At 39.3% G+C, this 27,911-nt stretch overlaps 1 protein-coding gene and 1 pseudogene across 2 annotated transcripts; both read left to right on the top strand.

Annotated features, from left to right (window-relative positions):
• Positions 1-4,409, top strand: part of LOC141773232 (putative glycine N-acyltransferase-like protein 1B) — a 32,623-nt pseudogene extending 28,214 nt beyond the window's left edge.
• A 4,256-nt stretch (positions 4,410-8,665) lies between these two features.
• spsb1 (splA/ryanodine receptor domain and SOCS box containing 1) lies at positions 8,666-24,422 on the top strand. 2 transcript variants are annotated; one of them, XM_074644976.1, is made up of 3 exons: positions 8,666-9,004; positions 17,000-17,890; positions 22,190-24,422. In XM_074644976.1, exons 2-3 carry the CDS (start codon positions 17,197-17,199, stop codon positions 22,315-22,317), a joined length of 822 nt encoding a protein of 273 aa, XP_074501077.1. In that variant the 5' UTR covers positions 8,666-9,004; positions 17,000-17,196; the 3' UTR covers positions 22,318-24,422. The 2 variants fall into 2 exon arrangements, with proteins under 2 accessions (XP_074501077.1, XP_074501076.1); XM_074644975.1 differs by having other exon boundaries at positions 16,996-17,890.
• Positions 24,423-27,911: the final 3,489 nt, after the last annotated feature.

The following is a 27,911-nucleotide window of genomic DNA, read 5'->3' as shown; positions in this document are numbered from 1 at the left end:
ACAAATATTGTCCAGAAACCCTCACAGGTACTGCATTTAGCATAAAACAATATCCTCAAATCATAACATGGCAAACTGCAGCCCAACAGGCAACAACAGCTGTCAGTGTGCTGACTTGACTATGACTTGCCCCAAACTGCATGTGATTATCATAAAGTGGGCATGTCTGTAAAGGGGAGACTCGTGGGTACCCATAGAACCCATTTTCATTCCCATATCTTGAGGTCAGAGGTCAAGGGACCCCTTTGAAAATGGCCATGACAGGTTTTCCTCGCCAAAATTTAGTGTAAGTTTGGAGCGTTATTTAACCTCCTTCCTGACAGTATGACATGGTTGGTACCGATGGATTCATTAGGTTTTCTAGTTTCATATGATACTAGGATTACTACTACTATAATAAATCATCCCTTTGCTTGTGTGTCTCTGAAAGGTATACCAAGCTCACACTGTCATCTCATCAAAGAACTTGCCTCTCTCCGTGGGCTTGATATCACACAACGTGAGGCTCATAACTTCATCCACCACAGCCTGCACCATGTGGACCGGCAACTGTGGGTTTCTGAAATCATTCAGCTCTATTATGTTTTTTTGATTAAATAATATGATAAACATTTTCTTGATTCTTTTTCATAAATTTCCTCTGCCGACCAGGAAGGTGTTGCCGCTGCCAATTTCCATCCTGGATGAATCCCACGTGGAGCTCGTCGACACACACTTGCCGTACGGAGGCAGCCAGGAGAGCCTCAACCGCGTCAGATCCTACATCCGCCATCTTCCAAACCACTGCGTGATGGATGAGCAGGGCCGGCCCGTGTCCTGGGTGCTTACCGACGAGCTGTGTGAGCTGAGGATGGCCTACACCCTACCGGAGTACAGGCGGGCCGGTTACTTCCTGGCTCTGAATCTGGCTCTGATGCGTAGGATGAGCTCTGCAGGTCTGCCCGTCTACTGCAGCATCAACCAGCACAACCGGGCCCCCGTCAACGCCATGACCTCGCTCGGCTTCTCCGCTTGTGAGGAGATCTTAGTGCAGCTCGTATGCAACGGCAGAGTCTGAGTGAGCCAAACTAATGACAGTGAAGTCTGTCTGCATGTTTTATTGTAAAAGTGGAAAATATAACAACAGCCCTCGTTGTTTCCCTGCAGTACTCAGGGGATGCTGTGCTTTAAGAGTCCACTTCTGACAGCAAGTAGAACAAACTCAAAAAGAACATTTTTGTGGCTTAAACCTGCAGTAGGCAGAATATGTTTGGCATCGTTGGGCAAAACTTCCCATAATAACCTTTCAGCATATTGTAATTCAAGTGTTCTGAGAGAAAACTAGACATCTGCTCCTCCTCATGGCTCTGTTTTCAGATTTTAAAACATCTAGCCCGTGACGGGAGACTTTGACCAATCACAGGTCATTTCAGAGAGAGAGAGAGAGCGTTCCTATTGGTTGTGCTGCAGTTCTCATTTTACAGCTAAACAGTACACTACAAGATGTTTCTGAAAACATCTGAGGAGAGAAATAGGCATTACAGTAACAGAATATTGATTCATATTTGATCAGCGCTGCCTAGTTTGACCGTTCGATCGGAGTTCTCGAGTGATTGACAGCTGCTCAGAGACGGTAAGACTCTGGTTGGTTGTTTTCCCCCGGTCTGTGAAATCTTGCTGATGCCGTTAGGAGCACCGGAAGACACAGAGGCACATTTTCAGATTACCTGTCTCATTCACTACTGTCAGGACATAGCGACCGTTTTATACAAATATATTTTTTTAATCATATTTGTTCCATTTCTACCCACTGCAGCTTTAAAGGTGGATCTTCATTCACTATAAAAAATGTCCCTTAATATGAAATAATACTGTAAGGACAAAACAAAACCTCAGTTTGACCCTCTGGCGTTCGCTGAGGAAAAAGCCCCCCCCTTAATCTGCAGATCACCCACGGAGGCTTGGGTCCACCTGGGACCCCTCCCCTGGAGGTGTGCTCTTCCACTGCTGATTGCCTCTCTGTGTTTTAGCAGCAATGCACCATTCAAGTCTGCAGGCAACTTGACAAATGAGCTGCGATCTGAGCGGAGGGGATGCTCGTATACTGCACCACACACATCCTGTCCCATCCACTTCCCCCCCTGTCCCGCAGTGGTGCACCTCTTTCTCTAAACCTTCTCAAAGTCACACACAGTACAGCTCACGCTAAACACATGCTCGCCGATGCACGTACATACGAAGACAAAAGAGAGAGTAAACACAAGCCTGTACACTTCTAGTGCTGCTTCTTTATAGAAACGTTGATCTGTATTACCGCATTATATCCTTTTAATACTTCAAATAATTAGTGTTTTATGTTTCAGTTTGGATTATTATAAATGATCATGACTGCATGTTAATAAACCAGTAATTAAAGCTGAAATAATTAGTTAATTAATTAATTAAATTGGCAAATATTTGTAGGGCTGCAACTAACAATTATTTTCATTGTCGATTATTTTCTCGATTAATCTATTAGTTGTTTGGTCTATAAAATGTAATAAAATGGTGCAAAATGTGGATCAGTGTTTCCCAAAGCCAAGATGACGTCCTCAAATGTCTTGTTTTGTCCACAACTCAAAGATATTCAGTTTACTGTCATAGAGGAGGAAAGAAACCAGAAAATATTCACATTTAAGAAGCTGGAATCAGAGAATTTTTACTTATTTTTCTTACTAAAATGACTCAAACCGATTAATTGATTTTAAAAATAGTTGGCGATTAAATTAATAGTTGACAACTAATCGATTAATCAATTAATCGTTGCAGCTCTTGGCTCCTTTTATTCAGTAGACATTTGCTTAACTACTGTTCTTAGGTACAATTTTTAGGTTTGTACTGTAAGTATTTCCATTTTATGTTACTATAAACTTCTATTTCACCACATCTCCAAGGGAAATATTGTAGTGTTTTATCTATTCTAGGGCTGCAACGATTAATTTCATTGTCGGTTAATCTGTCGATTATTTTATTGATTAATCGATTAGTTGTTTGGTCTATAAAATGTAAGAAAATGGTGCAAAATGTCGATCAGTGTTTCCCAAAGCCCAAGATGACGTCCTCAAATGTCTCGTTTTGTCCACAACTCAAAGATATTCAGTTTACTGTCATAGAGGAGGAAAGAAACCAGAACATTTTCACATTTAAGAAGCTGGAATCAGAAAATTTTTACTTTTTCTTCTTAAAAAAAACTATTAATTTATGTTGGTGATTAATTCAACAGTTGAAAATTAATCGATTAATCAATTAATTTGTTTAGCTCTGAACTATTTTGATAGCAAAAAAACCCAAACATTGCTTGTCCCATCTTCTCCAATGTGAGGATTTGCTGCTTTTCTCTGTTTTTATATCGTTGTAAACTGAATATATTTAGTTTTTTTTCTGTCTGATATTTTAATTTGTCACCCCTTGGCTCTGAGGAACTGTGACAGGTATTTTTTTTTATTATTATTTTATGACATTTTATAGACTAAATGATTAAACGATTAATTGAGAAAATAGGAGATTAATCGATAATGAAAATAATAGTTAGTTGCAGCACCACTTGTAAATTGAGTGTGTTAAAATCTGTCAAAAATACAAGTTTGTGTAAAGGTTAAAAATATTAATTACAAGAGGTCTGTATTCCCAGAGTGAATGATTCTCTAAACCTTGTGCACGACTATAATAACATTATTAGGCCTTTTATTGCAAACCATCCACTAAAATATGAGATGATGTCTCGTCACCTACAGAGTGAATCTATTTGAGTGCTCAACCTCCACTGCAGTTTTATGCAAGCTGCATCGGTTGCAGATCTGTACTCATCTCAATGCAGATTTGTGAGTCAGCTACTGAGGACACGAAGTACCTGACGGCTGAACTAGTTCTGTGGCTTCATCAGTATGTTGCCTGCAACTGCAACCATCACTTGAGGACAGCATCCACCCACTGGCCCTCCTCACAAACTGCATCTCGGCGCAAGCGGGTGTCTGACGCAGCATGCGATCATTCACCTTGGCTGCGAGTGCTGCTCGGACTTGCCGTGGTGCAGCTGTCCACACATAACCCCCACCAACCCCCCTACCTCCCCTATAGAGGCAGTGCACTCTGCCAGCCGTGGAGTGGGACGTACTATCGATCCTGCTGAAATGATGGTTTTAAAAAGGGAGGTAGTAAGCATGTCTACGTTCCCCCTCCTCCACCGTGGTCGGGGCCCTGAGATATATCACCAAGCTCAGCACATTGCACCATCACTGCATGGGAAAATGGGATTTTCACTGGGAGACGAGCTGAGGGGAAGGTAATTCAAACCGCCGAGCTATGTTCCCCACCGAGGATGTAAAACGAGCCATATTACCTTCAGACGCCTCACACAGTGGACAAATAAGGTCATTTTAAATGTAATTCCAGTCCTTGTCACAGAGAAATCAGATGCCAAAATGGGGGAAAATCTGCACGAGTGCTGAAGTTAAAAAGGAAGTGAAGAGGAGGAGGATGTTCATTCAGTAGTGAAACCATTCATCTTTGCAGCTTTTAGCACTTGGATGCGCATGTATGCCGTCACGTGCCACTTCTATTGTGTGATTCTGCGAGGAATTATGTTATTCTGAAGTTGAGCTTTATGCAGACTGGTTTATAATGTGAGGCTCTAAACCTCCAGCAGAAGGTGTTTATTGCAGAGAAACCACTAGATGGCAACAGTCTCCTAATATTTCCCAACACTCAGGTGGATTTTGGTGCATGTGTTAAATGATGTGACTCACAGGAGGCTGCAGATTTATTAGAGGAAATTCTGAGCAGGCTTTTACAGTTTTTCTCGATCGCTTTGGCACATTTTTCGTAAAGGTCTTAACATTTTCTAAACTGTAAGTGCAATTGTCACAACTCTGCAAAAGGTATTAACTCACCCAAAACACTTCATTCATGCTTCAAAACCGAGTTATTGTGTCACTAAGTTGGCCACCAAAATGAGAAGTTGTTTTGTCATCATGTGAGCCGTACTGGTCAAAATGTTTAGCCGTTTTTTGACCAATCAACCCTAGAAAATTTTTCTAATATACAAATCTGTTTTGATCTACTTTTTGTTGACACTGACTGTACTGTACTATACCAGAGTATCAGTTTTATCTAGCTGAATGTGATTGTGTATCGCAATGAGATTTTTAGATTCCGGTTTCAACAGTAGGTCAAAGTTTACTGGGGAAAGTCGATACGGTAGTAGCTACACAGGAACAGGATATGTACATTTGTATGTGTACAGTAAATGTATTTGGGTAGCAATGTGGTACATGTACCGTAAACAGAAAATGATCTTTTGATCTTTCATGGAAAGTCATATGCTGGTTCATAAGTGAACAGAAATCCCCCTAATATTCTAATATTACTCAGTGGACTAATGAGGTAAATTCATGTGCTCCCTTGGAAAAAACAACCTATGCTATGAGAGGTAGCCTACCGTTTTCACTATAGCATATGGGATCCATGGATTACTTACATAGAATCTACTTAACCTAATTTTTCTATGATATTTATTTATACTACTAATTATTATTTTCTATGTGCAGATTTTTTATTTATTTATTTTTTACATTTGATTAATTAATTAATTAATTAATGTATTTATTTATTTTTTTAAGGTTTCTATCTTACTCCCATGATTATTATTATATTATTGTAGTACTTATTACCTTTAATTTTAACCAATTAATTAAATTATTTAAAAAAAAAAAAAAAATTCTGTAACTTTACCTCTCGGGGTGGTAGGAAGGCTGGACCTGTTTCTGTGTGGGAGTGGGAAGAGATGTGTATGTGTGTGTATATATGTATGTACATATTAAATGTTAAATGTAAGATATAACGTTTTGTATTATGGCACTGGTTTTATGTTTGTTATGCTATGTTTTTAAAAAAAAAAAAAAGGAATAAAAAGAATTTTCCAACAAAACAACAACCCTGCAACAATGGGAAAAAAATCTGCAGTAGTTCAGTTCAAAAACAACAACAACCTCCTCTTCATAGATGTTTATGGAATATACATGCATGTCTGGCAGATTTTGATAATTGAATGGATCACTTTGCATGTGACGGCTCAAACGATGAAAGAATGTTTAGAAGTTGTGAAGAGGACGACAGTTTCACTGAGAGCCAACTCATCAGTTTTGATCAATAAAACGTGTGCAAGTGGTTATTGTTCTGAGTCTTTTGCTCACATGTGCCAAAACACGTACAATTTGCTTGAATGAATGAGAAATTCTAATCTGTTATGAACAACAAACTAGTTGTTCAGAGGTTTGATTTTATTGTTTTGAAAAACAAAATAATTCTCATTCAAGAATTGAGCCAAAACGAATGAGAAAAACTGCAGCTGTTAGTGTCTGGTACACAAACTAAAACTAAATAGAATAATTTACTGGGGGTTACTATTATGGCAACAAAATGACTGTTACTGAAGATATTTGCTTGAAAGATTAGAAGTGACTGCATCAGTCGTCCGGCACATGAATGTCGTGTGCAGGGTGCATCATCCTTGTCGGTCAACATACTTGACATTCCCCCTGAGGTCAGTGTGTCAGTCAGAGGAGTATGATTCTGACTTACTGAGCAGCAGCAGCAGCGACTGACGTTTAGGATCTCCACTCGTCTTAACGTCATTTCTGAAAAGCGTGTCAGCGAGGGACTGAATGGCCTGAAGGTCAAGTTGAACAACAAAGTGGCCCAGTGTGTCAGTGTGTGAGCCATCACGGTTCACTGGTGCTGTCGATAATGTCATGCCCCAGCTGGAGTTGGTCATATGGGCTGTGTGTGTGTGTGTGTTTGTGTGTGTGTGTGTGTGTGTGTGTGTGTGTGTGTGTGTGTGTGTGTGTGTGTGTGTGTGTGTGTGTGTGTGTGTGTGTGTGTGACAGACTGGAGTGTGAATTATCAATTATGGCTCCTGTCACCATCACACATCACATGCACGCCCTTAAGGACAGACAATACTAGCATAATTCTTTCCAGGACTACATTTTAGGTGGACACAAGTACACAGAAAAACAAAAATATTCTATTATTTTTTTTATACCAAGCACACACGGTGAATGTAAACCTGCAGCAGACAATCCCAAAGCAGCTTTTTTTTTATAGTTTCACTATAAATTAATGTAAAACTTCTTGTCAAAACTAACAAAGCTGTGAATGAACAGTGGTTGTGTGATGTCCTACCTGACTTGTTCAGCTCTTTGTAGTCTGCAGTTTAGGTTACACATTAAAAGGATTCTGTGCTGGTGATGCACTGGACTGAAGTTGGTTTTATATTGGGAAGAGGTTGTAGAGTGGATATTTTCCATCTTCAGTAAACATGTTTACTTTAAGTCATGGATGAATACAATTACTATATATTTCAATGCGCCAAGAACAATAAAAATATGGTTTTACCTTTATTTTCGGTTTTTATTTTATATATGTCAAGAATAGGTGTGTGAGGTTTTGTGCTTACCTATATCTTTGTCAAATAAGTGAATCAATCTCTCTAATGTATTTTTTAAATAATAAGTGATATTCCAATAGCTAATTGGATAATTTTCTGTAGATAGAACCACATATTTTGAAGTTAATAACTACTTTCCCTATGAGTTACAGCTGTGAAGCCAAGTTTATATGTGTATCCTTTTTTAACATAAATATAAACGTACAATGACGATTTTAAAAGTCAATAGTTTTGATACTTTCTGTGTCATCACAAGCACTTTTTACAGCCTGACTTGATTTTATAACAATTCAATTCAATTTATTTTTGTATAGCGTCAAATCACAACAGAAGTTATCTCAAGACGCTTTATATATAGAGCAGGTCTATGACCGTACACCATAGTTTAGAGACCCAACAGTATCCACCAACAACAATACTGTAATATTAATATCATTATTCATTCAATTTTTTTATATTATTATTATTATTATTATTATTATTATTATTATTATTATTATAACCACTTAGTTTTAGGTTTCAGGATAATAAAAGCACTTGAAGGTCCCATATTGTAAAAAGTGACATTTTCATGGCTTTTACATTATAAAGCGGGTTTAAGGTCTATATAAATACTGTGAAAGTATCAAAACGCTCAATCCACAGAGAAATACACACAGCCCGTATTCAGAAACTGATCTTTTGAAACTAGCCGTCAGGATTTCTGTCCATGTGATGTCACAAATATACAATATTTAGATGATTTCACAGTTTTAAACGTAAACATTCTAAATGGGTCCCAGTTTACTTCCTGGTTGCAGTGTATGTGAATGACATCAGCTGACAGGAAGTAAACATGGACCCAAGCTGTTGCCTAGCAACGAAATTCTGTTGCAATTCAATTGAAATGCACTAAAACGGAGCGTTTCAGACAGAGGGTAAATACAGGTATATTCCAGCAGACAGTATGAGGAAAATAAAGATTTTTTTTAACATTAAAGCATGTTAACATTTTCTAGTAGAAACCCAAAATACAAGTATGAACCTGAAAATGAGCATGATATGGGACCTTTAAGAAAAAAATATATGTTGAAAAGTTTGAGGAAAAATATTTTACAAAACTTATTTTATAATCGAGCGTTCTCTAATTTTTCAGAATTATGCAACAGAAATTAAAGCTACATGTCAACTGTGTAATTTAAATGTTTATAGTTTCATGGATACATTTATTACAAGCACACACACATTAAAAACATAACATCCGCATAAACAGCACCACTACCAACATGAAGCTGACTTCGCTGCGGCTGCAGCCCGTCAGTGGGGAGGTCCTATAATCTAGCAGAGCAGCTGGGAGCATTTGATCACGTGATGCGAGAGATGTTAGAGAGCAGCCATCATCATTTCACACTAATTCATGTCCAGCCTGAAACGGTAAAAGGTGAGACGACAAGGAACCGGGAAACTAGGATGGAGTAACTTGGTGAAGAGTCCTCAGCTTGTCCCTGTCCCTGTCCCGGTCTCGTCCCGTCCTCTTCTGTTGTTTCCCAACTCAACCAGGTCTGTTTACTGTGTCTGTTTTCACCTCATATGGAGGCTGCTTTGCGCTTCTTTCGGTTTCTGTGTTTCTCTTTTCATCACATTTACATACTCGATATCGAAAACGACACCCGCGAAGTGTTGTTGTCCAGTTTAGAAGAAACTAACGACTTGTTATGTCTCCATTAGCAGAACCATTAACATGTTGCTGGTTATGCTAACATGGCTTGAGCTGCTTGTTGTGTAACAAACGTTTGGAACGCGGTCTCTCGAGCTTCAGGTGAACACAAGCAACGTTCCAAACCAACGTTCCAAACCGACGGCTAGTAACGTTTCATTCACGCGCTGGACGTTCCACGAGCCGGGAGCACACGGGCTCAATGGCCCACGAGACCTTATTGAAGATTGGGCTGCTTGTACTGGCTAGCATGACAAGCTATGATGGGTTAACTTGTCCAGTAGGCCTACATACATACACACACACACTCAGAGGGCAGTTTATGAGGTTTACTTACCTTAAACTAACGAACTCTAACACAACAGACAATTCATTTCACTTTCATATAGTTACTATAAGTTCCTGTTTTGCTGAAACTGTTTTAGAGAGGTGTTGATTCAACTTTATGGTCATTCTGGAGGCTGTAGTACTGCCTGGAATTTGGTATATTGTCATTGATATATTATATTTTGTACACCCAATTCATATCAGTGAGGATAGACCAAATATTAGCCAGAAATGACCTGTTCATAACTGAACAAAAAGTGTCAACCAAGCCCCTGTCATGCCTCAAATATAGTTTTAAAGTGGAACACCACTACGTAAAATAAGAATTACAATATGTTATTTACATGGTCTAGGACAGTTTGGTCAATATTGGTGAACATGAGTTACTCTCTCTCTCAAAGCCAGAAACCAGAGAAGGAAGTCTCAAACTTGTGATGTCATAGGGTATAAAGTCTGGAGCTGCTTCATAGATAATGAATGGGAGACTGATTTTGTTAACTCACTTTCTTTTTCGTACCCAAATGAGCTTAATACTACTGTAGTGTTCTCAATTGCGAAACAGAAAGTGTACTCAATTCAGAACATTCCCCTGGGTGCTCTGTGTCATCTAGAACATCTTTACCAATTCATTGTCTATGGAGCAGCTCCAGAATTTATACCGGATGACATCACAAGTTTGAGTTTTAGCTCTCTAGTTTTTGGATTTGGGAGAGAGTTGTTCATGTTTACTAATATTTTTTTTGACTGTCTTTAGATAATAGGAATAACATGTATGAAATTTGAAAGTGGGCGTAGTTCCCCTTTAATTCCCTCATAGGTCACCCTCCAAAATGACCTGTTCATAACTGAACAAAAAGTCTCAACTTTCATGTCTCAAACATAGTTTTAAAAGGGAACATCACCTAAAGTAAGAATTCCAATATGTTATTTCCATGGTCTAGGAAAGTTCAATCAATATTAGTGAAGATGAGCAACTCCTTTTTCAAAGCCCAAAACCAGAGAAATAAGTCTCAAACTTGTGATGTCATAGGGTATAAAGTCTGGAGCTGCTCTATAGAAATGAATGGGAAACTGATTTTGTGGACTCACAGAATGTATTTATTTTTTATACACAAATGAGCTTTATTCTGTTGTAGTTGTGAAACAGAAAATGTTCCCATATAACCAGAACATCCCCCTGTGTGCTCTTGGTGTTATTTAGAACATCTTTACCCATTCATTTTCTATGGAGCAGCTCCACATTTTATGCCCAATGACATCACACGTTTAGCTCTCTGGTTTTTAGATTTGGGAGAGAGTTGTTCATATTTACCAAAACATTTTTAGACTGTCTCTAGATAATAGGAATAACATATTCATTTTGAAAATGGGCGTAGTTCCCTTTTAATTTGGTCATAGGTCACAGAAAAGACTATTATATTCGGTAACAGTTTTCTACGTAACACTTTCAAGCTTTGACTCCGTACAATGGCTGACTCTGTCTTTGGTAAACCTTGAGCTTTATGCACTCAGCAGGTCAACAAACAAGCTAGGGCTTAAGTTCAGGTGGGCCCGGTCTAAATTGGGCCTCACAATAGAGACAAGTGTTTCCTTGGCTCAGCAAATCCAGCGAGCCCTTCCTCCTGCATTTTAATAAGCTCCAACCCAACTCAGGGGCCCATGAACCCCAACCAGGCCAGGATCCCAGCCCAAATATATCCCTCCACAAGCCACCTTTTATACTGCTGATGGCTATGTTTGTTTTGAAGTCCAAGGTGAATGTGGGAAGACCTTCTTTTTTTCTTCTATTGTTCTGTTAGTTTTTAATTACTTGCGTTGTATGGTGGCGCTGTGCCACAGGGAGAGAGGAACGGTATAAACTCCTGGCTCAAAGAGTGTGCAAATTAACATGTTTCACTCTCCCTGAATGTTGGACAGGCATTGAAAAAGAGATTGTTTACATTCAGATGCTCGCCACCCGCTGCTTGCTTTTTCTTCCCTCCTGTTTTCCGATCACTGAAGAGACATGACCCATTTAAATGGTTGTTTACTTGCATTAGAAGAAGAGCCAAAGCACTTCTCAATGAACTCTTGTCTACAATTCAATTAGAGTGGCCTTCCCAGCAGCACAGTTTTCCACATTACACAATGCTCTGTTCAGCCTCGCTGCGACACAGGCAGCGGTACGAAGACCAAAGAGCAGCAGTTCACTATAAAAGAAAGGCCTGACTGTTGACCTGAAGTAGTCCCGTTGGCATTCAGACGGGTTTAAAGTTTCAAAAGACATGTAAAAAATGAGCTATAAGAGAGTTGGATTCAGGTTCCACAGAAAACGCCCCCCATCACAGCTCTGGTCTATTGTAATGGAGACGGTGCAAAGTAAAGCACAGCAGGTATTCATCAGGCTTTTATTGTCAAAGTCTCTGCGTTCCTGAAGCCTCAAAAGAGCTGTGGTGTCTCCCTCAAACACGACAGAAGGTTTTTTTTTTTTTTTAAGCCAGACGTTTTATTACTGCGTTTCCTGTTGCCCTCTGACTAGACAACCATATAATAAGAAATGGCTGCAGTTTTTCCCCTCTTTTTTTTTTTTTCTCCTATTTTTGGAGATTGTGGGAATAGTAGCTGAATAACGTGTCAGCCCGTAGAGGGATCTACTTTTGTGCTGCTTAGCGCTGCTTTTCATGTTCACTATACACCAACAATATGAGATGACAATTATGATACCATAGGATCCAATCACCTGTTGATTTATTATATCCTCTAGGGCTGTGTTTTGGCAAGAAACTGGCGATATGATACGTATCATGATACAAGCGTTACAATTCAATATGATTAGGGCTGTCAAAGATGAAAATAATGTGAATTAGTTTTAACACCACCGATGTCTTAAAAGGGTCAATATTATAAAAAGTGACATTTTCATGTCTTTTATATAATAAAGTAGGTTTAAGTGCTGTATAAATACTGTGAAAGTATCAAAACGCTCAATCCACAGAGAAACACCCACAGCCCGTATTCTGAAACTGAGCTTTTGAAACAAGCTGTCAGGATTTCTGTCCATTTGTGATGTCACAAATCTACAATATTTAGACCATTTCACAGCTTTAAATGTAAACATTTCAAATTTGTTTCCAGTTTATCTCCGGTTGCAGTGTATGTGAACGACATCAGCTGACAGGAAGTAAACATGGACCCAAGCTGTTGCCTAGCAACGCTATACCGTTGAAATGCCTCTCAGGACATCAGACCTACAAACCACCATAAAACATGCCAGTGATACATTTTCACATTAATCTAAATGATCCGTAAATCCAGCAGCTGTACAAAATATAGATCCATCAATTAGTAAACAATGTCTGACAGAAGAGTAACGCGCTACCTTTATCCTAATATTCTCATCAGCTTAGTTTCGAGAGCAATAATTTCCATTTAGAGCTGTGCATGTGTAACTGGTAAACACCCATGTTATTATGAGCCCCTTTAGCTAAGTGACTCATTTAGAATTAGAGTCACAAACAACATGAAAAAAAAAACATTAAAACCTGATTTGATTAGTTGTCCTCAATTTTACGCATTACTTCTTGGCCAGTCAATCCTAGAATCTGTGATAACATCATGTCGCCAATTTTGCCCATTATCAACAGCAAACAACAGAAAGTGATTAACATCCTGACAGAGAGGACAACTTTGACTTTTTAACTGCCCAAAATCATGTAATTTTTCTGATTTGAGAGAGACAAACGCATGAAAAAAGGATATTAGGGGTGTTAGAAAATATCGATACACATAAGTATTGTGCTATTATGTTTTGTAATTCTCAAAAACCCTATTAATTTTTAATTAACAGTTTACATGCAAAGATTTGTGGCTCAGATTGCACAAATAGGGACTGTGATAAAAGCAGATCCCACTGTTCTGACTGCGTAAAAGATTTAACTCTTTTACTCAGATTTTATGCATATGGCGGTGAGTTCTTCATGCGTTTTTTTCTAAAATTAGATTTAAAAATAGGGCTGTCAATCGATTAAAATATTTAATCGCGATTAATCACTAATTTATCAGTTCAAAATGTACCTTAAAAGGGAGATTTGTCACATTTTTAATGCCCTTATCAACATGGGAGTGGGCAAATATGCTTGTTTTATGCAAATTAATGTATATATTTATCATTGGATATCAATTAATAACACAAAATAATGACAAATATTGTCGAGAAACCCTCACAGGTACTGCATTTAGCATAAAAAATGTACTCAAATCATAACATGGTAAACTGCAGCCTAACAGGCAACAACAGCTGTCAGTGTGCTGACTTGACTTGTTTCCTCGCCAAAATTTAGCGTAACTTTGGAGCATTATTGATCCTCCTTCCCAATTGATCCTCCTACCAATGGATTCATTAGGTTTTCTAGTTTCATATGATACCAGTATCTTCACTTTAGTTTTAAAACTGAGCCTGCTATGATCAAAAAATCGCAAATTGCGTTAATGCGTTAAAGAAATTAGTGGCATTAAAACGTATTTGCGTTAACTATGACCGCCCTAGATTATACAGAAATAGACTTTACCATGTGTGTATTTCATATAGTCTATTTATTTATTTATTTATTTATTTATTTATTTATTTATTGAATTACCAGAAAACATGCTATATAGTGATATATATTGTTATAGAGCTATGATATGACGTATAATGGGATAGAAGATTTTGGTCATGTTTTTCAGTCCTACGCGTTGATGCAAAAATGTTTCCATAATAATCAATGACATAATCGTGTCCTACAACCCCAGTTATCCATGTGTTTACATGTTGAACTGTAGCCTTTCAATCAGATAATGTAATTGAATAGGCTAGTCTGTTCTCTGTAGTCTGATCCATTATACATAATCTGTTCAATCAATAGCAAATACGTTTCTGACTGCTTAGTGGCAGAAACTTGTTGTTCTTGTTTATAGTGAGGGAAAACAAGGCCATACAGTCTGCTTCAGACTTTAGATTATCTTCAGATGGCTGTGAGAAAATCCATCACACCGATGATGGCACATCTTTGCCGCGGTCAGCAGACACATGTTTACTTCCTGTCGCGTAGTGATGCCCGTGTAAATCTGTATTTGGGTTTACATCTCATACTGTATTCAAGAGGTCATGGGACAATGCCTTCTTTATGTTTCATACTCTAAACATCACATGAGAACAAAGACCACTTTTTATGACACTTAACAGCCTTGCAGCTAACATCCGTTGTTGTCCGCTGAGAAACAAATAAATCTAGTTAAACCAGTGAATTGCATTAAATGTAAAAATGTACTGTAACATTTCCAATAAATGCAGTATGCATGTAATTGCATCAGATGTACCATTTTCTCTCCATAAGGTTGGACTTACACTGGCTCTTGTGTTTAGTTGGCTGCTGTTTTGTAGGATCTGAGGCCCTGTTCAGACCCGGTATTAACATGCGTCCTGAGTGATCGGATCACAAGTGGACAGCTTTAAGCCCGTCTGTTTATCAGGTGTCTCCACATGCGTCTTGAGTGGCCACTTAGTTAGTAATGTAACCTGTTAGCAGCCGGTGGGCAGCAGTCCTGCTTGGTTAAATAACGGAGCTACTAACGTTAACGGGGGTGCCATTCAGTTATTATTATGAGGCGTTCAAAATCTGCTCAGGAAAAAGGACTATTGGGCGAAGGTAAATTGCAACATTATCATGATGTGTTCAAATGTAATCTCGTAAATTTAATTTTTTGGCGAGAAACTTGAATAAATCCAGTTGTTTAAAGGAGATGTTTTCACATCAATATAAAATGGATATTAGAGAGGAAATTGTGAGCTGTTTAACTTCATAACAACTTCCCAAGATTTTTTTTTAATCAAAGCAAATATTTAAATAATCATTTGAATTGTGTTTTTATGCAAATAACCACTATAGATGACAATACCAAAGTACAGTACTTTGTACACTACCCTCCATCCACGGTGTAATTCGAACACTGTAATAACCATGTATATAATGTTTTTTGTGTAAAATATATCAAACATTGAATGACATCAGATCTAAAATGTTATTCCTTCATTTAGTGCAGAGATTTCAAAAGTGGCAGATAACATTTCTGAGTGGCAGACAAAAAAAAAATACTGACCTGCCATAGTGGCAGGAAGTGAAAAAAGTTAATTACGGACCTTGATTGTGACGTAATATGACATGAATGTCCGTATTAATGTCCTACATATTCGTGAATTCTGGTACATTGTATTAACATCAAATTAAAAGGTTATTGTACCGGCGGTCCCCGTGGACCTCCGAGCCGCCGGCACCGCCACCTTTGCCAGACAACAGCGGGTACAGAGCTTCAGAGAGCCGGGGATGAGAGCGAGCGGGTGGGCGTCAAATCTGTGTAAAGCAGCGGAACAAAAACACAGACAGTGTGATAATAATGCACTTTGCCTTGTCTGATAGTCTGTAGATTATGTCGCCTATAGATAAGATATATTTTAATAAAATACAGTTGTACCTACAGAATACAGTCGAGCACAGAGGCCGTTGCCTGACGCGAGGCTGAAAAGCGCTGGCGTCTTCCTGTCTATTCAGATGAGGAGCGCAGGAACCCCAGCGGGACGTCAGTGGGGCTGCAATATTATGGCCAAAATGATAATTACGATTATTTAGATCAATATTGAGATCACGATTATTATTTTATTTTAGCGACAGCATATTTTTATTGCACTTTCACATTAAAATAAACACAGCACTGTTTTCACTTCCATGCTGTGCTACATCCCTGTTAATGTACAAATTAGGGCTGCACAATGTTGAGGAAAAAACTGACATTTAAATATTTTTTTCTGCTATATATATTGCAATATGAAAAACATACAGGGATATTCACCCTATTCCTTTTTGTTAGCTACATTTTAAAGTTAAATGCTTCAATCTGGTGCACTTTGAGAGCAAAATTAGCAACAATAACATCTAGATAAACAATTTTATGCTCTTAATTTAATCATAAACACATTGGTTGTAGAGATAATATCTATCCCCAAAAATGAGGCCATAACATCTTGATGGCAGGCTGGTGGCTGGCTGTTAGTTTAGGAAGCTCTTGATTTGATATGCTGTAGCTTTCTATGAGCAGAACGCACATTTTAAACGTCAAAATCGCAGGCGATCATGTTCACTTAATTGTGGGAAACCCAATTTGTGATCGCAATTAATATTTGTTTAGCCCTAGATGTCAATTGAGTAGGCGGTCCTTAATGTGGCCCAGGCCACCTCTGAATGTGGTGAGTGATCCGATCTCAATGCGTCTTGAGTGCGTTCACACCTGTACTCAGAGCTGTCCACTTGTGATCCGATCACTGAGGATGTGAATACCAGGTCTGATAATACTAGGGCCTCTTATGTCTAGCTTGCAGCTGTTTTGTAAGATCTGATGCTTACATTTCCTGGTTCAAACAGAAATGCTGCTAATAGGATTATCTAATAATTAACTTGTTTGTCTTATCTGCTTTCATCTCCTCTAATCTCTCCAGGAAGGCTTCAAACAGCACCTGGTGTGACCTTTGCTGTCTGCAGCTTGTGACACGGGGGAGCAACAAACCTGCTTCTTGGGGTTGCAGGAGCACAGTGGAGGAGCGGCTCTGAGGCTGATTACTCCCCCCATTAGTCTTTGAGGAGGGGGGAGGAGGAGGAGGAGGAGGAGGAAGAGGGGAGCTGCTATAACCATCCAGAGCATGGGGCAAAAAGTCCCAGGTGGCATTAAAACCATTGATATGCGGGATCCGGCGTTCAGCCCCCTGAAGCTGGAGCTTCAGGCCCTGAGTCACACCAAGCCGTCTCGACTGGACCTGCTGCTGGACATGCCGCCTGCCGGCGTGGACGTCCAGGTCCAGCACTCGTGGAACAACGACGACCGCTCCCTCAACATCTTCGTCAAGGACGACAACAAGCTGGTGTTTCACAGGCACCCCGTGGCGCAGAGCACGGACGCCATCCGGGGCCACGTTGGCTACACGCGGGGACTGCACGTGTGGGAGATCAGCTGGGCCATGCGTCAGAGAGGCACGCACGCCGTGGTCGGAGTGGCCACGACCGACGCCGCGCTGCACTCGGTGGGCTACACGGCATTGGTAGGGAGCAACGCCGAGTCCTGGGGCTGGGACCTGTGCAGGAGTAAACTCTACCACGACGGCAAGAATCACCCAGGAAAAACCTACCCGGCCTTTCTGGAGCCAGACGACACCTTCATCATACCCGACTCCCTTTTAGTAGTGTTGGACATGGACGAGGGGACGCTGGGTTACATAGTGGACGGACATTATCTAGGGGTGGCGTTCAGAGGACTCAAGGGCAGGAAGCTGTACCCGGTGGTGAGCGCCGTGTGGGGACACTGTGAAATAAGAATCCGGTACATAAATGGACTTGATCGTAAGTACAAACTTTATGTTTTAAATTACTCTTTTCTCTCATGAGCATACTTGTCAACCCTCCTGATTTTCCCGACAGACTCCCGTTTTTCATCGCTCTCTCCCGGTTTTCTCCCGGTGTCACAATTCTCCCGATTTATGACCAATGTTCACATCTTTTTTTTTTTCCTTTTCGTTATCTCAACTTATTTCTGGCTCCGTACAGCGTGTATAAGCTCTACTGGTTACACCTGGACAACAATACAGCTACACCTAATGTTGTTTACTGGCAGAAGAGAGCTGCTCGCGACCATGGATGTATAAAGAGAATTGGAATACAGCGTCGGAGGCTCCCGTTCATTCCTATGAGAGTTGCTCAGTGACTGCCGAGAGATAAAGTACCCGGATCATCCGGCGATCTCCGGCATCCATCGGGCCCATAGAGCATGCGCAGTAGCGTTTCCTTTAACTCCGTCTCCCAGCCCTCGCTCCAGCCTCGGTCTGGGTCTCATTCACATGAGCGGAGGAAGAGAAATAACTCTGGATTCTGTTATTAGTGCAATTTACAACTTTTAGGACCTACATATTTTAAATAAGGGCTATTCTAGTGTTCATACTGGGAAGTTTATTCACCTTAAAAAAAAAATGATCTGCTGAGTTACAGACGTCTCTTTCTTTGTTTCAGATCTTAACAGATGTGTAAAATGTGAGAGATCCCACATTTTATGATAAATTTAACAGTTTTGTTCCTATAGTGTGCGGAGAGCAACGTTTTGGCCAAAACAGCACAACACACATACAGATTTATCCATGAATTCCTTCATGAGTTAGTTTTTACTTTGTACTGAAAATTCACAAAGGGAGGATGGATGAAGTCATGGAGAAACGTTAAATAAACACTTGTGTTGTTGCCACAAATCAACAAGTTGGTCCTCCATTTCTGAGCTTCATCTTACAACTACTTTATGCTTCACGTTTTGCATTAGCTCATGCATTAGCTGCAGACGCTATGATGGCGGTGGTTGTCCTTACGCTTGGTTCCCAATTGGCTATCGTTCTTTCCCATGTGACGGCGTCCTCGGGGTTCCCCAAACACACACAACAGTTTTGGATAAATTAATAAAAATAAAACAAAGATTTTAAATTTGGGAAGGTCCTCATTCATTTCGGGACGGTTCCGGGAGGATGATGAAGAAAGTTATTTTAGAGCCCTGAATGGAGAGTACTACAAGAGAAAGAAATACTGATGAATATTAGTTCACGCCAGAGGGACGAATTAGTCTGTATTCATTCCTGAGAATTAAAAGTATTCAAGATTAAAAATGCTGTTGCAGTGTACTTAGTTTTTTGCTTTTTTCAATCTTTAAAAGTCACCAGAATGCAGAAAACAAAGTGTCTGAAACAAAAAAAAATTCTGGAGGAGACCAAGCCCCCAGGAAGAGCGCCGGTCGTTGATCCCAACTTTTGTAGTGGCCAAACTTACAATGGGAAAGAGACGTCTGTAACTCAGTAGATATTTCTTTTTTAGGTAAATCAACTTCCCAGTACGAACACTCTAATAGTCCTTATTTAAATCATGAGGTCCTAAAAGTTGAAAAATTCACTAATAGACAAATCCAGAGTTATTCCCTTTCCTCCGTTCATGTGAACGAGACCGAGACGACAGAGTGACGTTGGGACCCCGTGACCGAGCTGACGCTACTGTTCCATGGGCCCAATTGATGCGGAAGATCGCCGGAAGATCCGGGTGCTTCTCCAGGCGGAAGTCGAGCCATTTTGGCTTCATGCGCCAATGAGCAACTTCCATAGGAATGAACGGGGCGCCGCCTCCAACGCTGTATCCAGTTCTCTTAATTCAAGATTCCTTTATTTGTCATTTTTATGCTCCACATAAAAACGAAATTGTGTTTCTTACATCCACCACTCAGAAATTCAGTGCAAAACAATTGGTGAAAACTATAAAGTAATTAACTAATAATTAAGAGCACTAATAAATAAGCTAAAAGTACGCTAAAAATAAAATAGAATAAATAGTTAATTTAAAAATTAAAAATATTATTAAAAGAACAGTCTCTTTAGTGCAGGTCACATACTCTGATTGCTGTGGGAAAGAAGCTGTTTAGCTGCCGAGTAGTCCTTGATTTCATACTTCTGTACTAGATCCATGGGGGAGACCCCTCGCTTTTAATTTCTAAATCCTCCCTGTTTTTTGAGGTCTCAAGACTGTCAACAGTGTTTGTGCCATCCGTGATGATTTTTCTTGTGTTCAGCTCTTACTCAACCAGAGGCAGCATTTATTAATGCAATAAACAAAGGTGTGACAGTCGAGGGTTTGACATATTAGTGAAGAGCTGACTCACATCAGTATGGCTGCCTCTCCCTCCGGCTGTTATGTAAAGCACTTGTATACCTGTGATAACACCACACTGTTTGGTTTCTTACCTGGCAGTCCAGATTACATATAAATTAATATTTAACATAACCACAAATCACCTTTTGGCATCTGAGAATGATGTGTCCTGATCTTAGTGGAGAAAAGGTACGTCTCTGTAACCTCTCCCAGCTTTATTAACTCATGAACTGTACTTTGCCTTTGTTTTTAACCTCGTCTGTGGCGCCTCAGTTATAAATGTTTATGGCTCTAAAAACATCCAGTCATCCTTAATGTTTTATGTATAAAAAGAAAAAAACAAGCTGCTTGTTTTTCCCCCCAGACAAGTTTTATATGATTTTAATTGGATTAATGCCAATTATTGCATGCTGAAAGGGTCATGAGCTTTAAATGAGGGAAAATAGGTGCTCATCAAAAACATGCTGTACTACCCACATGTCCCCAGTGATGTGTGCTCATTACATTTTTATGTTCAGCTCAGATCCCTCGACCTAGTTTAGGCCTGTAGAAAAACAAGCTCTACAGACGCAGTGATATGCGTTAAAAAGCTTGTTTCAGTTTGATATGACGTTCCCCTCACTGCTGGATGTCGAGAGGGGAAATCCCTGATCTCATATGTTGATGTTTTTAAGGCAGTTTGTCTCATTAAATGTAGTTAATCCTGCGGCTCGTTGGGTCCAGTAGGCAGTGTTGGCACTGAATATGGCTGCAGGTCAAATTTAATATATTTTCTGGCTCAGTTTTTACATCTAAAATAAGCCAAACCTACTGGTAAATATCAATAAGGCTGGATAGTGAACATCAATAGTTTTGTAGAAAATTATCAAGTACCAAAATTTTACACTGCACTTCTTTTTGTTTATTCTTTGATTGGATATTTCCTAATTTAAATTAGGGTTAATGTGGCCCGGGAAAGGGAAGTTTGGGGTCCCCTGCTGGAGCTGTTGCCCCCGCGACCCGATCCCGGATAAGCGGTTGAAGATGGATGGATGGATGGATAAATCACACATTTCATAAATTTTATACAGAATTTTTTGGCTTATTTTAAGTTGTTTTTTTTGTAGAAAAATGTTTATATTCCTCTTCTTTTCCCAAAAATTTATAAATATTGAAACTCGGATATCGTATTCGGCAACTGCAATGCATAATTTTCAAGATACCCAAATCTAAATTTCCATCACATTACATATATTTCTGACAAACAGTCAAAAAAACTAAATATTTTCCTTGACAAATGATTCAAATGATCTGCACATTGCCAAAATTCTCATAAATTAGAATATAATACTATATATTATACTAGAGAGAAAACTACCTGAAGTGTTACCGTACTATGTAATTTATGTAAACTACAGCACAGACATTTGCTGAATTTCATTTCTTAGTTTTTAGGATGTTGGTACACACGCTCAGAGCATGAAGGAGAAATCCACTGCAGCACCCAGATGTGTTATTATACCACCTCTGGGTCCCTTGACCTCTGACCTCCAGATATGTGAATGAAAATGGGTTCTCTGGGTACCCACGAGTCTCCCCTTTACAGACATGCCCACTTTATGATAATCACATGCAGTTTGGGGCAAGTCATAGTCAAGTCAGCACACTGACACACTGACAGCTGTTATTGCCTGTTGGGCTGCAGTTTGTCATGTTATGATGTGAGCATATTGTTTTATGCTAAATGCAGTACCTGTGAGGGTTTCTGGACAATATCTGTCATTGTTTTGTGTTGTTAACTGATTTACAATAATAAATATATACATGCATTTGCATAAAGCAGCATATTATTCCACTCCCATGTTAATAAGAGTATTAAATACTTAAGGTACATTATGAACAGAAAAAATGTGCGATTAATCGTGATTGAATATTTTAATCAATTGACAGCCCTGATTATTATTAAACCTGCTCTTCCTGTCTCCCTCCCAGCTGAACCCCTCTCTCTGATGGACCTGTGTAGGCGTTCGGTGAGGGTGGCATTAGGAAGAGACCGTCTGGGTGAAATCCATAGACTGCCCCTGCCGGCCTCTCTCAAGAACTACCTGCTCTACCAATGACGGCGCCGACGCTCTCGACACCCTCAGCACACTCTTGTCTCTCTCTCTCCCTCTCCCTCTCTCATGTTTCTCTGGGATCCTTCTGGGGTTGAACCCGTTTGACAACATTGTTCGAGCCTCCAGGACTGACTCAGCCTTCAACAAAGTATGCTTCTGTGTCGGTGGCTGGACGCCTTCTGAGCTTCTTATCCTGTTTTTAAGACTCTTTGCAATTGTATTCTCTAACTTTATGAAATCAGGAATCACTGAGCACTATGCACACGCTGATCCGAACGATGCCCTGACGGTCACCGTGTTGGCGCACCTCCTTCCGTCATACTTGCCAACCCTTGCCAGGATTTTCCCCGGGCGACTCAAGCCCTCTTCCGGTTTCCTCCCGGTGTCACACTTCTCCCGTTTTTCTCAACCTGTTTCTGGCGCTGCACAGCGTTTATAAGCCGTGCTGTTTCCACTCGGATGGCAATACAGCTACACCAAATTCCCAGAGGAAGAAAGCTGCTCGTGGCCACGTGACGCTCACCGCACAAAACAGCATGCAGCGCCCAAAGTTGGGCTTTGCTCGACGCATTGAAAAGCCGCCATGGCGCGGTGCAAACAATTAGACATAACGGGTTTCAGAGCACAGTGGTGCCGTTGTTGTGTTGTGTCTGAAACGACCTTCAGTGAGTGCGAAATAAATACTAAAGCAGCGGCAACAAAATGAATGAATGAATAAAAACTATTAGTTCACGCCAGAGGGCTGAATTATTCCGTTTTCTTTCCTGAGAATTAAAAGTAAAATTAAAAGTAGGCCTATTTAACATAATAATGCTGTCGCAGTGTACTTAACATTTAGTTATTTTCATCCTTTAAAAGCCACCAGAATGCAGGAAACAAATTCTCTGCAACTCCATTTTTTCAGGGGGAGAACCCTATTTCTGAGTCTCAAGGTTGGCAAGTATGCCTCCAGTTTGTAGGTTAATGTGGTCGGTATCTCTGCTGTGACTTTATGATTATGAATTTCTATCTCGTAGCCTTTTTAAATTGATGTTATTGGTTGTTGTGCTGAAACTAAAATAGTGTGATGGAAACTGGTGCAGAAAAGCAACGCCAGCATCCGACCACAAGGTGGCAGCACACACACACACACGCCAACCTGTCCATCCTCTCAAACTGAGAACATGAAATCCTTGTTGCTTTTAGAAATCATGTTTTTTTTTTTTTTAAATAGATAGTTAATAAAATTGCGGTTCACACAACACAGACAGGAGATGCTGACCACTCCAGAGTGAGTCTAGCAGTAGTGCATTGTGGGTGGATGCACTGTGAGGCAGCTGAAGAGCAGCTCCGAAAGCTCGCTGCACTGCATCAGGTTTCTCTGCGTTATGGAAGCGCGCCCTCCTTCGCTTACCGTCACGGCATCCGACGGGAACACCATCAGCAGAAATATTAACGGAAGGATAATGTCACTGTGATTATTTGTAGCATGCATCTGCAGGAAATCTCTCAATACAATCACAACGTCTTTTTAAAAAACATCTTTTCTGTCACTCCTGCTTTTTGTAGTGCGGTAGTTTTCAACCACATGCTGTCGGGACCCAAGAGTGCTGTTTCCTTTTTTTAAATTCAACCAGTCTTTCCATCAGCTGATCTCACTGGTTTGCACACATTCAGCAACAGAATGGAAACTAACCAATGAAACATCCACTGAAGTGGTTCTTTGTAATGAAAACCTGCTACTCTTGGGTCTCACTGGCACATAGCTGAGAACCATTGATGTAATGTCTGTGTGTTTTATCACATGTAAAAAGGGGGTTTCGGGGAACAATAGGTGAACGGCGTTTGTGCCTGAATCCGCTTCAAACTTCAGATTTAAGGCACCAAAAAGACAATCCACAAAGTGCTGCACAACATGTAATAAAAACGAGATCAGATTGCCAACATATTGTCATCTGCCATATCATCGACCTGTTGACTAGTATTTTTAAAATGTGCAGTCGTGGTCCTCGGACACACGCTGTGCCACACCTTACTTTCCTCGCTTGCAGCTTCCATTTTATTTGTATTCCTTGTTGTAGGTGTGTTTGTAAGTATCTATTAAAGTTTATTTCAAAGTATATATATATTGTTGTTTTTGTGCTTTGTGCAGGAATCTGCTGTGAAAATGTCAACAAGCTTCAGGGGACGGACAAAATATTAACTGCTGTATTACGGAAATATTAAATGCTGCAAATGATAGAGAGATCAAGAGATACTGTAGTAGAATAAACAACATTTAAGGGCTCTGCAAATTTGGCCCCTTTTTGGTGGCTATTTTGAAAAATGACCTCCAAAAAAGCATTAAATATTCCAAAATGTTGCAGAAAAGTGATTTTATGACTTGATGATTTCCAAGGTATGTTCAAGCTGATTAGATCAGATGTCAGAAGATCACAGACATGTTTTTTTATTACCCCTTTATTTTTTAAGGGGGCTTTTAACCTGAGAAAAACACGAAAACCAAATAAAAGGAGCGTGGTCACTTCAGGGTCAGACTTCACCCCCTAGCCTTCGTGATAGAATTACACCCAATACACATTTAGAACAGTAAGATCTTCCATCTGTGTATTTCTCTTTTCATTAGCAGTAAAATTGACTGAGATATCGCTGGATAAAATTCAGGATTGCCGGTAACCACGAGTCTCCCCTTCACAGACATGCCTACTTTATGATAATCACATTCAGTTTTGGGACAAGTCATAGTCAAGTCAGCAAACTGACACACTGACAGCTCTTGTTGCCTGTTGGACTGCGGTTCAGGGTTCAGGTGACTTTATTTGTACCCGTAGGTAGATTTGTTTTGCAGCAAAAATAGAGGATGGCATCAGTATTGACAATAAATTAAGCAGAAGAGCACAAATAAAGGACAGACACACCAAAAACATGACAAAGAGCACTCCAAGGCTTACTGGGATCAGGACCCAGCAACAAGAAGGCCACAAGAGGGTTTGCCATGTTATGATTTGAGCATATTATTTATGCTAAATGCAGTACCTGTGAGGGTTTCTGGACAATATCTGTCATTGTTTTGTGTTGTTAAATAATAAATATATACGTACATTTGCATAAAGCAGCATATTTGCCCACTCCCATGTTAATAAGAGGATTAAATACTTGACAAATCTCCCCTTAAGGTACATTTTGAACAGTTAAAAAATGTGTGATTAATCGTGATTAACTATGGACAATGGATTAATTGCAATTAAATATTTGAATCGATAGACAGCCCTTGAAACGACATTAGATGGAGTAGTTACAGTATTGATTGCAGGCTGGTTGATACTGGCTGAATGCCATTTAGCTGCTTCAGTTTGGTGTCGTGCCTGCCGGCTCACTGGGACACAATAATAGAATGAAGACATCGTTAAAGTTAATAGTATCACCTGTGGTGCTTTTCCTGCTGAGACAAGTCAACATGTCTGCAGACACTGAATTTAAACACAAACACACACACAGTATTAATGCAAAAGTGTTCAGCCACTCTTACTATTTGTAGTTAAAGCCGGTTATCTGAGCTGACCGAGCTGAGCTTTTATTTAAACAAAACAAAGCAAACCCATTTTAGTCACGCAAACACAGAGTCAAATGGAAACAGAATTTGACCTCTAAACTTTCTGTCCATAAATAGTACGTGACCCTCATTTAATGTTGTTTCCAGACGGTAACGCCTTTCCTGTCTTAAAGTCCGTGAGAACTCTGCATGGTTTATGGGAAATGTCCTCTCCTCTAAAACATGTTTCCTTCCTGCTTGCTGCTGCTATTTTATCTGTAATCCTTATAGTGATTTGTATGCATATATTCAATTTATATCTAATTATTAAGGCTGTCAATCGATTCAATATTTAATCATGATAAATCGTGATTAATCACACATTTTGTATCTGTTCAAAATGTACCTTAAAGGGAGATTTGTCAAGTATTTAATACTCTTATCAACATGGGAGTGGACAAATGTGCTGCTTTATGCAAATCTATGTATATATTTATTATTGGACTCTATTCGACTCTCAGATGTCAAATGTCAGAGGCTCCTTGGAGCACACAACTGGAGCATTGTGATGGTAATTTAAAAACAGATACTAGTGGTCGGAAGGAGTGTTGATTTTCTCTTTTCATGTGGCTAGGCTAGCAGTTTCCCCCCGCTTCCAGTCTTTGTGCTAAGCTATGCTAAACACATCCTGGATCTATCTGTACTGGACACACAGAGCTGAAACTCACCTCCATCTCTTTGTCTGACTCTGGGAAAGACGTAGCACAAGATGATTTTTCTATAAATGTTGGACTGTTTCCATCATGCATCTATTTTTATTTATTTTGTCTTGTGCATGAAGGAAGGAAATACTGTGGAATAAATGTTCCCAACAACCAGCTACAGGTGATAAATATATTATATAGATTTAAAATAATTAAACGCCACAAACTATCTCCTCAAAACCTGAATGTTTGCATAATGAGACAGAAATGTAAAAAAGAAATGTATAAAGAAAATCATGCCGAAATAAATAAATGCATAAATACATAAATAAGTACATACATTTAAAAATAAATACAAAATGGATAAATTAAAATAAATGCAAAAATAAGTAAAGAAATAAATAAATGCAAAAATAATTGTATTTATTTATTTTTTATTTATTTATTTATTTATTTATTTAATTAATTAAAAATAAATACATGAATAAATAAAAATGAAATTCAACAGAAGAGTAAAATAAGGGAATGATACAAAGATAAATAAAAAAGCCAATTAATACAGAAATATTAATTTATGTCACATCTTATCAATTAATTAATGGCTACATTTATTTTTAATATTATTTTTGCTACATTTAATGGCATATTTATTCAAGTATTGAGTCATTTATTTATTCATTCATTTATTTATAGTAAAGTATCTAGCTTGCATGGATATTATAGTACATTGGGTTACACTAAATTGCAAGGAAAGAAAAAAACACTTTAAACTTAAATAATGCCACATTAAGAGTTAGTGTTAGATATGAGAGAGACTAATTTTGTACCAAATAATGGATGAATTTCACTTTGGTGAATTTTGTTGCTAATTTTAAAACATATATCAAGATTTAGGTGAATATCAAACAAGCAGGTTTACACTGAAATACTATTAAAGGTAAGGCAAACAAGTTATATGCTTTTTAAATAAAACGTATTTAAATATACTTGAGGAAAGCACAGAGGGAAACCAGTATTGAAGGAGGGAGGGAGCGGTGGGAGCGGTGGGAGCTGTGAGAGGGGCGCTGGTGGGGGGTTGAGTCTCTGTTACTGCTGGACCACTCAGCCTCCAGCTACTGTGACAGTTTCACTGATACAGAAAGTGAGACACTTTAATCCTGTAATGGTTTAGTTTTTATGTGAGGCAACGGATTAGGTTCAGCTAAATTTGCACACACACACACACACACACACACACACACACACACACACACACACACACACACACACACAGCAGCCCCAATGGGATCTAAATTGCAGCTGCAATTTAAAAAGGCCAGTAGTTCAAAAACAACACTTTAAAGAGAGATTAAAGTCATTTTCACATCTTTTGGGAATGCTCT

Source organism: Sebastes fasciatus, chromosome 8 (assembly GCF_043250625.1).
Source record: "Sebastes fasciatus isolate fSebFas1 chromosome 8, fSebFas1.pri, whole genome shotgun sequence".
Classification (NCBI taxonomy): domain Eukaryota; kingdom Metazoa; phylum Chordata; class Actinopteri; order Perciformes; family Sebastidae; genus Sebastes; species Sebastes fasciatus.
Note: the sequence above shows the minus strand (reverse complement) of the source record. Positions and strands in the feature narration are given on the sequence as shown.